This window comes from Eucyclogobius newberryi, unplaced genomic scaffold (genome assembly GCF_026437365.1).
Source record: "Eucyclogobius newberryi isolate DKJ021-1_F unplaced genomic scaffold, fEucNew1.0.hap1 SCAF_702, whole genome shotgun sequence".
NCBI lineage: Eukaryota > Metazoa > Chordata > Actinopteri > Gobiiformes > Gobiidae > Eucyclogobius > Eucyclogobius newberryi.
In genome coordinates this window covers 10,001-22,538 of record NW_027316393.1, presented here as the reverse complement: position 1 = coordinate 22,538, position 12,538 = coordinate 10,001, and the positions used below count along the sequence as shown (strand labels likewise).

Here is a 12,538-nt window from a genome sequence, read left to right as displayed (position 1 = left end):
CCTCTCTCCACCTCTTCATCTCTCCACCTCTCCACCTCTCACACCTCTCCACTCTCCACCTCTCCCCTCTCCACCTCTTCATCTCTCACCTCTCCACCTCTCCACCTCTCATCTCTCCATCCTCCACCTCTCATCTCTCCACCTCTCCATCTCTCCACCTCTCTCTCCACCTCCATCTCCCTCTCTCCACCCTCTTCATCTCTCCACCTCTCCACCTCTCCACCTCTCATCTCTCCATCTCTCCACCTCTCCACCTCTCATCTCTCCACCTCTTCATCTCTCCACCTCTCCATCTCTCCACCTCTCCACCTCTCCACCTCTCCACCTCTCATCTCTCCACCTCTTCCATCTCTCCACCTCTCCACCTCTCCACCTCTTCATCTCTCCATCTCTCCACCTCTCCATCTCTCCACCTCTCATCTCTCCATCTCTCCACCTCTCCATCTCTCCCTCTCATCTCTCCACCTCTCCATCTCTCCACCTCTCCATCTCTCCACCTCTTCATCTCTCCATCTCTCCACCTCTCCACCTCTTCATCTCTCCACCTCTCCACTCTCCACCTCTCCATCTCTCCACCTCTTCATCTCTCCATCTCTCCACCTCTCCATCTCTCCACCTCTTCATCTCTCCATCTCTCCACCTCTCCATCTCTCCACCTCTCCACCTCTCATCTCTCACCTCTCCATCTCTCCACCTCTCCACCTCTCCACCTCTTCATCTCTCTCTCCACCTCTCCACCTCTCATCTCTCCACCTCTCCATCTCTCCACCCTTCTCTCCATCTCTCCACCTCTCATCTCTCCACCTCTCCACCTCTTCATCTCTCCACCTCTCCATCTCTCCACCTCTCCATCTCTCCACCTCTCCACCTCTCCACCTCTCCATCTCTCCACCTCTTCATCTCTCCATCTCTCCACCTCTCCATCTCTCCACCTCTTCATCTCTCCATCTCTCCACCTCTCATCTCTCCACCTCTCATCTCTCCACCTCTCCATCTCTCCACCTCTCCACCTCTCCACCTCTCATCTCTCCATCTCTCCACCTCTCCATCTCTCCACCTCTCCATCTCTCCACCTCTCCACCTCTCCACCTCTTCATCTCTCCATCTCTCCACCTCTCCACCTCTCACCTCTCCATCTCTCCACCTCTTCATCTCTCCACCTCTCATCTCTCCACCTCTCCACCTCTCCACCTCTTCATCTCTCCATCTCTCCACCTCTTCATCTCTCCACCTCTCCATCTCTCCACCTCTCCACCTCTCCACCTCTTCATCTCTCCATCTCTCCACCTCTCCACCTCTTCATCTCTCCATCTCTCCACCTCTTCATCTCTCCACCTCTCCATCTCTCCACCTCTCCACCTCTCCACCTCTTCATCTCTCCATCTCTCCACCTCTCATCTCTCCACCTCTCCATCTCTCCACCTCTCCACCTCTCCACCTCTCCATCTCTCCACCTCTCCACCTCTCATCTCTCCATCTCTCCACCTCTCACTCTCCACCTCTCATCTCTCCACCTCTCCACCTCTCCACCTCTCATCTCTCCATCTCTCCACCTCTCATCTCTCCACCTCTCATCTCTCACCTCTCCATCTCTCCACCTCTCCACCTCTCATCTCTCCACCTCTTCATCTCTCACCTCTCTCTCCACCTCTCCACCTCTCCACCTCTCATCTCTCCATCTCTCCACCTCTCATCTCTCACCTCTCCATCTCTCCACCTCTCCACCTCTCCCTCTCATCTCTCCATCTCCACCTCTCCACCTCTTCATCTCTCCATCTCTCCACCTCTTCATCTCTCCACCTCTCCATCTCTCCACCTCTCCACCTCTCCACCTCTTCATCTCTCCATCTCTCCACCTCTTCATCTCTCCACCTCTCATCTCTCCACCTCTCCACCTCTCCACCTCTTCATCTCTCCATCTCTCCACCTCTCATCTCTCCACCTCTCCATCTCTCCACCTCTCCACTCTCTACCTCTCCATCTCTCCACCTCTCCACCTCTCCACCTCTTCATCTCTCCATCTCTCCACCTCTCCATCTCTCCACCTCTCCATCTCTCCACCTCTCCACCTCTCCACCTCTCATCTCTCCATCTCTCCACCTCTCCATCTCTCCACCTCTCATCTCTCCATCTCTCCACCTCTCCACCTCTCCACCTCTCCACCTCTTCATCTCTCCACCTCTCCATCTCTCCACCTCTCCACCTCTCCACCTCTTCATCTCTCCATCTCTCCACCTCTCCACCTCTTCATCTCTCCACCTCTCCATCTCTCCACCTCTCATCTCTCCATCTCTCCACCTCTCCATCTCTCCACCTCTCACCTCTCATCTCTCCACCTCTCATCTCTCCACCTCTCCATCTCTCCACCTCTCCACCTCCACCTCTCCATCTCTCCACCTCTTCATCTCTCCATCTCTCCACCTCTCCATCTCTCCACCTCTTCATCTCTCTCTCCACCTCTCCATCTCTCCACCTCTTCATCTCTCCACCTCTCCATCTCTCCACCTCTCCACCTCTCCACCTCTTCATCTCTCCATCTCTCCACCTCTCCATCTCTCCACCTCTCCATCTCTCCACCTCTCCACCTCTCCACCTCTTCATCTCTCCATCTCTCCACCTCTCCACCTCTCCACCTCTCCATCTCTCCACCTCTTCATCTCTCCACCTCTCCATCTCTCCACCTCTCCACCTCTCCACCTCTTCATCTCTCCATCTCTCCACCTCTTCATCTCTCCACCTCTCCATCTCTCCACCTCTCCACCTCTCCACCTCTTCATCTCTCCATCTCTCCACCTCTCCACCTCTTCATCTCTCCATCTCTCCACCTCTTCATCTCTCCACCTCTCCATCTCTCCACCTCTCCACCTCTCCACCTCTTCATCTCTCCATCTCTCCACCTCTTCATCTCTCCACCTCTCCATCTCTCCACCTCTCCACCTCTCCACCTCTCCATCTCTCCACCTCTCCACCTCTCCACCTCTCCACCTCTTCATCTCTCCATCTCTCCACCTCTCCATCTCTCCACCTCTCCATCTCTCCACCTCTCCACCTCTCCACCTCTTCATCTCTCCATCTCTCCACCTCTCCATCTCTCCACCTCTTCATCTCTCCACCTCTCCATCTCTCCACCTCTCCACCTCTCTATCTCTCCACCTCTTCATCTCTCCACCTCTCCATCTCTCCACCTCTCCACCTCTCCACCTCTTCATCTCTCCATCTCTCCACCTCTCCATCTCTCCACCTCTCCACCTCTTCATCTCTCCATCTCTCCACCTCTTCATCTCTCCACCTCTCCATCTCTCCACCTCTCCACCTCTCCACCTCTTCATCTCTCCATCTCTCCACCTCTTCATCTCTCCACCTCTCCATCTCTCCACCTCTCCACCTCTCCACCTCTTCATCTCTCCATCTCTCCACCTCTTCATCTCTCCACCTCTCCATCTCTCCACCTCTCCACCTCTCCACCTCTCCATCTCTCCACCTCTCCACCTCTCCACCTCTTCATCTCTCCATCTCTCCACCTCTCCACCTCTTCATCTCTCCACCTCTCCACCTCTCCACCTCTCCACCTCTCCACCTCTCCATCTCTCCACCTCTCCACCTCTCCACCTCTCCATCTCTCCACCTCTCCACCTCTCCACCTCTTCATCTCTCCATCTCTCCACCTCTCCACCTCTCCACCTCTCCATCTCTCCACCTCTTCATCTCTCCACCTCTCCATCTCTCCACCTCTCCACCTCTCCACCTCTTCATCTCTCCATCTCTCCACCTCTTCATCTCTCCACCTCTCCATCTCTCCACCTCTCCACCTCTCCACCTCTTCATCTCTCCATCTCTCCACCTCTCCATCTCTCCACCTCTTCATCTCTCCACCTCTCCACCCTCATCAACAGCTCCCACCGGAGCCCTCGCACCCTGTTCTCCACCGTCAACAAGCTGCTCCAGCCACCGGACATCCCTCCACCCTCCTCCCCTGACCTCTGCAACTCTTTCCTCCTTCAATGACAACATTTCCAAAATCAACAGCTCCATGACCGCCGTCTCCATTAACTCCTGCATCTCTACAATAAAATCATGGCTCACTCTCAACTTCCTCAAACTGAACAGTGACAAAACAGAGCTCCTCCTCATTGGCACCAAATCCACTCTCAATAAAACTGGTCCCTTTTCACTCAGCATCGACACCTCGACCTTCACCCCCTCTACCCTGGTACGCAATCTCGGTGTCATCATGGACCCCACCCTCTCCTTCACTCCCCATGTCAGCCACATCGTCAAGACCTCATACTTCCACCTCCGCCGCATCGCCAAAATCCGACACTGCCTCACCCTCCCCGCTGCTGAATCCCTCATCCAGGCCTTCATCTCCTCCCGCCTCGACTACTGCACCTCCCTCCTCACTGGCATCTCCTCCCATTCCCTCCACAGACTCCAAATGGTCCAAAACTCCGCTGCCCGCCTCCTCACCCACACCCGCCTCCTCACCCACACCCGCCTCCTCACCCACACCCGCCTCCTCACCCACACCCGCCTCCTCACCCACACCCGCCTCCTCACCCACACCCGCCTCCTCACCCACACCCTCCTCACCCACACCCGCCTCCTCACCCACACCCGCCTCCTCACCCACACCCGCCTCCTCACCCACACCCTCCTCACCCACACCCTCCTCACCCACACCCTCCTCACCCACACCCTCCTCACCCACACCCGCCTCACCCACACCCGCCTCCTCACCCACACCCTCCTCACCCACACCCTCCTCACCCACACCCGCCTCCTCACCCACACCCGCCTCCTCACCCACACCCGCCTCACCCACACCCTCCTCACCCACACCCTCCTCCTCACCCACACCCGCCTCCTCACCCACACCCTCCTCCTCACCCACACCCTCCTCCTCACCCACACCCGCCTCCTCACCCACACCCTCCTCACCCACACCCACCTCCTCACCCACACCCGCCTCCTCACCCACACCCGCCTCCTCACCCACACCCTCCTCACCCACACCCGTCTCACCCACACCCACCTCCTCACCCACACCCGCCTCCTCACCCACACCCGCCTCCTCACCCACACCCGCCTCCTCACCCACACCCTCCTCACCCACACCCACCTCCTCACCCACACCCTCCTCACCCACTTCGATTTACGAGGAAACACGGCTCAAAGGCCCAAAACTTCATTCATGATATCGCACTCTTTACTATTATCACAATGTTGAAGGTTTATGTGGCAGTTGATGCAGCAACCGGGAAAATAAATGGAGAGAAGTTCTATCCGATACTGAGAAACCAGGAAATAAGAGTGCGATGGACATAAGACTTATATATATATATATATATATATATATATATATATATATTAGACCTATAGATATATCTGTTCTGCGCACGCTGTAGAATCAACACCAGTTTTTATTCAGTCTAAAAGTAGACTCTTTTTCACTCAGTCGCGCAGCGCGGAGCAGACAGCTGTGGGCGGGGCACACGCGCTCTGAGACTACGTCACGGGTGAGCGGGGCACACGCGCTCTGAGACTACGTCACGGGTGGGCGGGGCACACACGCGCTCTGAGACTACGTCACGGGTGGGCGGGGCACACACGCGCTCTGAGACTACGTCACGGGTGGGCGGGGCACACGCGCTCTGAGACTACGTCACGGGTGGGCGGGGCACACACGCGCTCTGAGACTACGTCACGGGTGAGCGGGGCACACGCGCTCTGAGACTACGTCACGGGTGGGCGGGGCACACGCGCTCTGAGACTACGTCACGGGTGGGCGGGGCACACACGCGCTCTGAGACTACGTCACGGGTTGGGCGGGGCACACACGCGCTCTGAGACTACGTCACGGGTGGGCGGGGCACACACGCACTCTGAGACTACGTCACGGGTGGGCGGGGCACACACGCACTCTGAGACTACGTCACGGGTGAGCGGGGCACACGCGCTCTGAGACTACGTCACGGGTGGGCGGGGCACACGCGCTCTGAGACTACGTCACGGGTGGGCGGGGCACACACGCGCTCTGAGACTACGTCACGGGTGGGCGGGGCACACACCCGCTCTGAGACTACGTCACGGGTTGGGCGGGGCACACACGCGCTCTGAGACTACGTCACGGGTTGGGCGGGGCACACACGCGCTCTGAGACTACGTCACGGGTTGGGCGGGGCACACACGCACTCTGAGACTACGTCACGGGTTGGGCGGGGCACACACGCACTCTGAGACTACGTCACGGGTGGGCGGGGCACACGCGCTCTGAGACTACGTCACGGGTGGGCGGGGCACACGCGCTCTGAGACTACGTCACGGGTGGGCGGGGCACACACGCGCTCTGAGACTACGTCACGGGTTGGGCGGGGCACACGCGCTCTGAGACTACGTCACAGGTGGGCGGGGCACACGCGCTCTGAGACTACGTCACGGGTGGGCGGGGCACACACGCGCTCTGAGACTACGTCACGGGTGGGCGGGGCACACACGCGCTCTGAGACTACGTCACGGGTGGGCGGGGCACACACGCGCTCTGAGACTACGTCACGGGTGGGCGGGGCACACGCGCTCTGAGACTACGTCACGGGTGGGCGGGGCACACACGCGCTCTGAGACTACGTCACGGGTGGGCGGGGCACACGCGCTCTGAGACTACGTCACGGGTTGGGCGGGGCACACACGCACTCTGAGACTACGTCACGGGTGGGCGGGGCACACACGCACTCTGAGACTACGTCACGGGTGGGCGGGGCACACGCGCTCTGAGACTACGTCACGGGTGGGCGGGGCACACGCGCTCTGAGACTACGTCACGGGTGGGCGGGGCACACGCGCTCTGAGACTACGTCACGGGTGGGCGGGGCACACACGCGCTCTGAGACTACGTCACGGGTGGGCGGGGCACACACCCGCTCTGAGACTACGTCACGGGTGGGCGGGGCACACACGCGCTCTGAGACTACGTCACGGGTTGGGCGGGGCACACACGCACTCTGAGACTACGTCACGGGTGGGCGGGGCACACGCGCTCTGAGACTACGTCACGGGTGGGCGGGGCACACACGCGCTCTGAGACTACGTCACGGGTTGGGCGGGGCACACACGCGCTCTGAGACTACGTCACGGGTGGGCGGGGCACACACGCACTCTGAGACTACGTCACGGGTGGGCGGGGCACACACGCACTCTGAGACTACGTCACGGGTGAGCGGGGCACACGCGCTCTGAGACTACGTCACGGGTGGGCGGGGCACACACGCGCTCTGAGACTACGTCACGGGTTGGGCGGGGCACACACGCACTCTGAGACTACGTCACGGGTTGGGCGGGGCACACGCGCTCTGAGACTACGTCACGGGTGGGCGGGGCACACGCGCTCTGAGACTACGTCACGGGTGGGCGGGGCACACACGCGCTCTGAGACTACGTCACGGGTGGGCGGGGCACACACGCGCTCTGAGACTACGTCACGGGTGGGCGGGGCACACACGCGCTCTGAGACTACGTCACGGGTTGGGCGGGGCACACACGCGCTCTGAGACTACGTCACGGGTGGGCGGGGCACACACGCGCTCTGAGACTACGTCACGGGTGGGCGGGGCACACACGCGCTCTGAGACTACGTCACGGGTTGGGCGGGGCACACACGCACTCTGAGACTACGTCACGGGTGAGCGGGGCACACGCGCTCTGAGACTACGTCACGGGTTGGGCGGGGCACACACGCACTCTGAGACTACGTCACGGGTGGGCGGGGCACACGCGCTCTGAGACTACGTCACGGGTGGGCGGGGCACACACGCGCTCTGAGACTACGTCACGGGTTGGGCGGGGCACACGCGCTCTGAGACTACGTCACAGGTGGGCGGGGCACACGCGCTCTGAGACTACGTCACGGGTGGGCGGGGCACACACGCGCTCTGAGACTACGTCACGGGTGGGCGGGGCACACGCGCTCTGAGACTACGTCACGGGTGGGCGGGGCACACACGCGCTCTGAGACTACGTCACGGGTGGGCGGGGCACACGCGCTCTGAGACTACGTCACGGGTGGGCGGGGCACACACGCGCTCTGAGACTACGTCACGGGTGGGCGGGGCACACGCGCTCTGAGACTACGTCACGGGTGGGCGGGGCACACACGCGCTCTGAGACTACGTCACGGGTGGGCGGGGCACACACGCTCTCTGAGACTACGTCACGGGTGGGCGGGGCACACGCGCTCTGAGACTACGTCACGGGTGGGCGGGGCACACGCGCTCTGAGACTACGTCACGGGTGAGCGGGGCACACACGCGCTCTGAGACTACGTCACGGGTGGGCGGGGCACACACCCGCTCTGAGACTACGTCACGGGTGGGCGGGGCACACGCGCTCTGAGACTACGTCACGGGTGAGCGGGGCACACACGCGCTCTGAGACTACGTCACGGGTGGGCGGGGCACACACCCGCTCTGAGACTACGTCACGGGTGGGCGGGGCACACACGCGCTCTGAGACTACGTCACGGGTGGGCGGGGCACACACGCACTCTGAGACTACGTCACGGGTGGGCGGGGCACACGCGCTCTGAGACTACGTCACGGGTGGGCGGGGCACACACGCGCTCTGAGACTACGTCACGGGTGGGCGGGGCACACGCGCTCTGAGACTACGTCACGGGTGAGCGGGGCACACACGCGCTCTGAGACTACGTCACGGGTGGGCGGGGCACACACCCGCTCTGAGACTACGTCACGGGTTGGGCGGGGCACACACGCACTCTGAGACTACGTCACGGGTGGGCGGGGCACACGCGCTCTGAGACTACGTCACGGGTGGGCGGGGCACACACGCGCTCTGAGACTACGTCACGGGTGGGCGGGGCACACACGCGCTCTGAGACTACGTCACGGGTTGGGCGGGGCACACACGCGCTCTGAGACTACGTCACGGGTGGGCGGGGCACACACGCGCTCTGAGACTACGTCACGGGTTGGGCGGGGCACACACGCGCTCTGAGACTACGTCACGGGTTGGGCGGGGCACACACGCACTCTGAGACTACGTCACGGGTGGGCGGGGCACACGCGCTCTGAGACTACGTCACGGGTGGGCGGGGCACACACGCGCTCTGAGACTACGTCACGGGTGGGCGGGGCACACGCGCTCTGAGACTACGTCACGGGTGAGCGGGGCACACACGCGCTCTGAGACTACGTCACGGGTGGGCGGGGCACACACGCGCTCTGAGACTACGTCACGGGTGGGCGGGGCACACACGCGCTCTGAGACTACGTCACGGGTTGGGCGGGGCACACACGCGCTCTGAGACTACGTCACGGGTGGGCGGGGCACACACGCGCTCTGAGACTACGTCACGGGTTGGGCGGGGCACACACGCGCTCTGAGACTACGTCACGGGTGGGCGGGGCACACACGCGCTCTGAGACTACGTCACGGGTTGGGCGGGGCACACACGCGCTCTGAGACTACGTCACGGGTTGGGCGGGGCACACAGGCGCTCTGAGACTACGTCACGGGTTGGGCGGGGGAGCCAGATGGCTCTTGGGTGGGGGGAATATCAAACCAAGCCGTCTGTATTTCCGGGTTGGTGAAGGTCTGGGTGATATTTCTGAACTCTTATGTTAAGGATGTTGCACAACACTTATTATCAAGGATAGACTATGAAACGTGAACAAAAGCATGTTATGGCACCTTTAAAGGACACAAACTCACATGATGAAAAGACCCCAAAGACAAACAGCAGACGCCTCTAAACTTTGTTTTCAACTTTATTTTTTATGTTTCCAACATGAACATTCTGAGGTTCAGAGAAAACACTTTCATGTCTCATCTTCATAAATACATTTTTATCAGTTTTATTATTCTACATCAGTAATAGTCACTGACACTGTTTTTTCATCACAAATGATTTCACAGTCTGTGGGCGGGGCTCCATCACAGTCTGTGGGCGGGGCTCCATCACAGTCTGTGGGCGGGGCTCCATCACAGTCTGTGGGCGGGGCTCCATCACAGTCTGTGGGCGGGGCTCCATCACAGTCTGTGGGCGGGGCTCCATCACAGTCTGTGGGCGGGGCTCCATCACAGTCTGTGGGCGGGGCTCCATCACAGTCTGTGGGCGGGGCTCCATCACAGTCTGTGGGCGGGGCTCCATCACAGTCTGTGGGCGGGGCTCCATCACAGTCTGTGGGCGGGGCTCCATCACAGTCTGTGGGCGGGGCTCCATCACAGTCTGTGGGCGGGGCTCCATCACAGTCTGTGGGCGGGGCTCCATCACAGTCTGTGGGCGGGGCTCCATCACAGTCTGTGGGCGGGGCTCCATCACAGTCTGTGGGCGGGGCTCCATCACAGTCTGTGGGCGGGGCTCCATCACAGTCTGTGGGCGGGGCTCCATCACAGTCTGTGGGCGGGGCTCCATCACAGTCTGTGGGCGGGGCTCCATCACAGTCTGTGGGCGGGGCTCCATCACAGTCTGTGGGCGGGGCTCCATCACAGTCTGTGGGCGGGGCTCCATCACAGTCTGTGGGCGGGGCTCCATCACAGTCTGTGGGCGGGGCTCCATCACAGTCTGTGGGCGGGGCTCCATCACAGTCTGTGGGCGGGGCTCCATCACAGTCTGTGGGCGGGGCTCCATCACAGTCTGTGGGCGGGGCTCCATCACAGTCTGTGGGCGGGGCTCCATCACAGTCTGTGGGCGGGGCTCCATCACAGTCTGTGGGCGGGGCTCCATCACAGTCTGTGGGCGGGGCTCCATCACAGTCTGTGGGCGGGGCTCCATCACAGTCTGTGGGCGGGGCTCCATCACAGTCTGTGGGCGGGGCTCCATCACAGTCTGTGGGCGGGGCTCCATCACAGTCTGTGGGCGGGGCTCCATCACAGTCTGTGGGCGGGGCTCCATCACAGTCTGTGGGCGGGGCTCCATCACAGTCTGTGGGCGGGGCTCCATCACAGTCTGTGGGCGGGGCTCCATCACAGTCTGTGGGCGGGGCTCCATCACAGTCTGTGGGCGGGGCTCCATCACAGTCTGTGGGCGGGGCTCCATCACAGTCTGTGGGCGGGGCTCCATCACAGTCTGTGGGCGGGGCTCCATCACAGTCTGTGGGCGGGGCTCCATCACAGTCTGTGGGCGGGGCTCCATCACAGTCTGTGGGCGGGGCTCCATCACAGTCTGTGGGCGGGGCTCCATCACAGTCTGTGGGCGGGGCTCCATCACAGTCTGTGGGCGGGGCTCCATCACAGTCTGTGGGCGGGGCTCCATCACAGTCTGTGGGCGGGGCTCCATCACAGTCTGTGGGCGGGGCTCCATCACAGTCTGTGGGCGGGGCTCCATCACAGTCTGTGGGCGGGGCTCCATCACAGTCTGTGGGCGGGGCTCCATCACAGTCTGTGGGCGGGGCTCCATCACAGTCTGTGGGCGGGGCTCCATCACAGTCTGTGGGCGGGGCTCCATCACAGTCTGTGGGCGGGGCTCCATCACAGTCTGTGGGCGGGGCTCCATCACAGTCTGTGGGCGGGGCTCCATCACAGTCTGTGGGCGGGGCTCCATCACAGTCTGTGGGCGGGGCTCCATCACAGTCTGTGGGCGGGGCTCCATCACAGTCTGTGGGCGGGGCTCCATCACAGTCTGTGGGCGGGGCTCCATCACAGTCTGTGGGCGGGGCTCCATCACAGTCTGTGGGCGGGGCTCCATCACAGTCTGTGGGCGGGGCTCCATCACAGTCTGTGGGCGGGGCTCCATCACAGTCTGTGGGCGGGGCTCCATCACAGTCTGTGGGCGGGGCTCCATCACAGTCTGTGGGCGGGGCTCCATCACAGTCTGTGGGCGGGGCTCCATCACAGTCTGTGGGCGGGGCTCCCTCACAGGTGGGCGGGCCAGTATTGGTCGTTCATGTAATGCTGTGATGATGCGTAGCTTGGGGGGGCGGGGTCTCGCTCGTCGCTCAGAGACAGCTCCACCTCTCTCTCCCACTCGCCCTCCACCAGTTTGTACAAGTCCAGAGCAGCAACGGCGTCTTCCACAGGACAGTGACCGCTCCTACTGACCTGAGACAACCACAACGGAGAGGACAGGTGAGGGGACAGGTCAGGAGAAGAGAGGATAGGGGGGACAGGACTGACAGGACATGACAAGAGAGGACAGGTCAGGAGAGAGGACAGGTCAGGAGAGAGGACAGGTCAGGAGAAGAGAAGATAGGGGGGACAGGACAGGGGGGAGAAGAGAGGACAGGACGGACAGAACAGGACGGGACAGGGGGGAGAGGACAGGGGGGACAGGACAGGGGGGAGAGGACAGGGGGGACGGGACAGGGGGGAGAGGACAGGGGGGACGGGACAGGGGGGACGGGACAGGGGGGAGAGGACAGGGGGGACGGGACAGGGGGGACAGGACAGGGGGGAGAGGACAGGGGGGACAGGACAGGGGGGAGAGGACAGGGGGGAGAGGACAGGGGGGAGAGGACAGGGGGGAGAGGACAGGGGGGACGGGACAGGGGGGACAGGACAGGGGGGAGAGGACAGGGGGGACAGGACA

General features: G+C 61.5%; 1 protein-coding gene across 2 annotated transcripts in view; it reads right to left on the bottom strand.

Moving 5' to 3' along the window:
- Positions 1–11,775: 11,775 nt before the first annotated feature.
- The window catches only part of LOC140350539 (interferon-stimulated gene 20 kDa protein-like), a 3,382-nt gene continuing 2,619 nt past the window's right edge, over positions 11,776–12,538 (bottom strand). For both annotated transcript variants that reach the window (XM_072436125.1, XM_072436126.1), the window contains exon 5: positions 11,776–12,051. In XM_072436125.1, the coding sequence (XP_072292226.1) occupies positions 11,866–12,051 (186 nt within the window). In that variant the 3' untranslated portion in view covers positions 11,776–11,865. The remainder of the gene's footprint in view (positions 12,052–12,538) is intronic.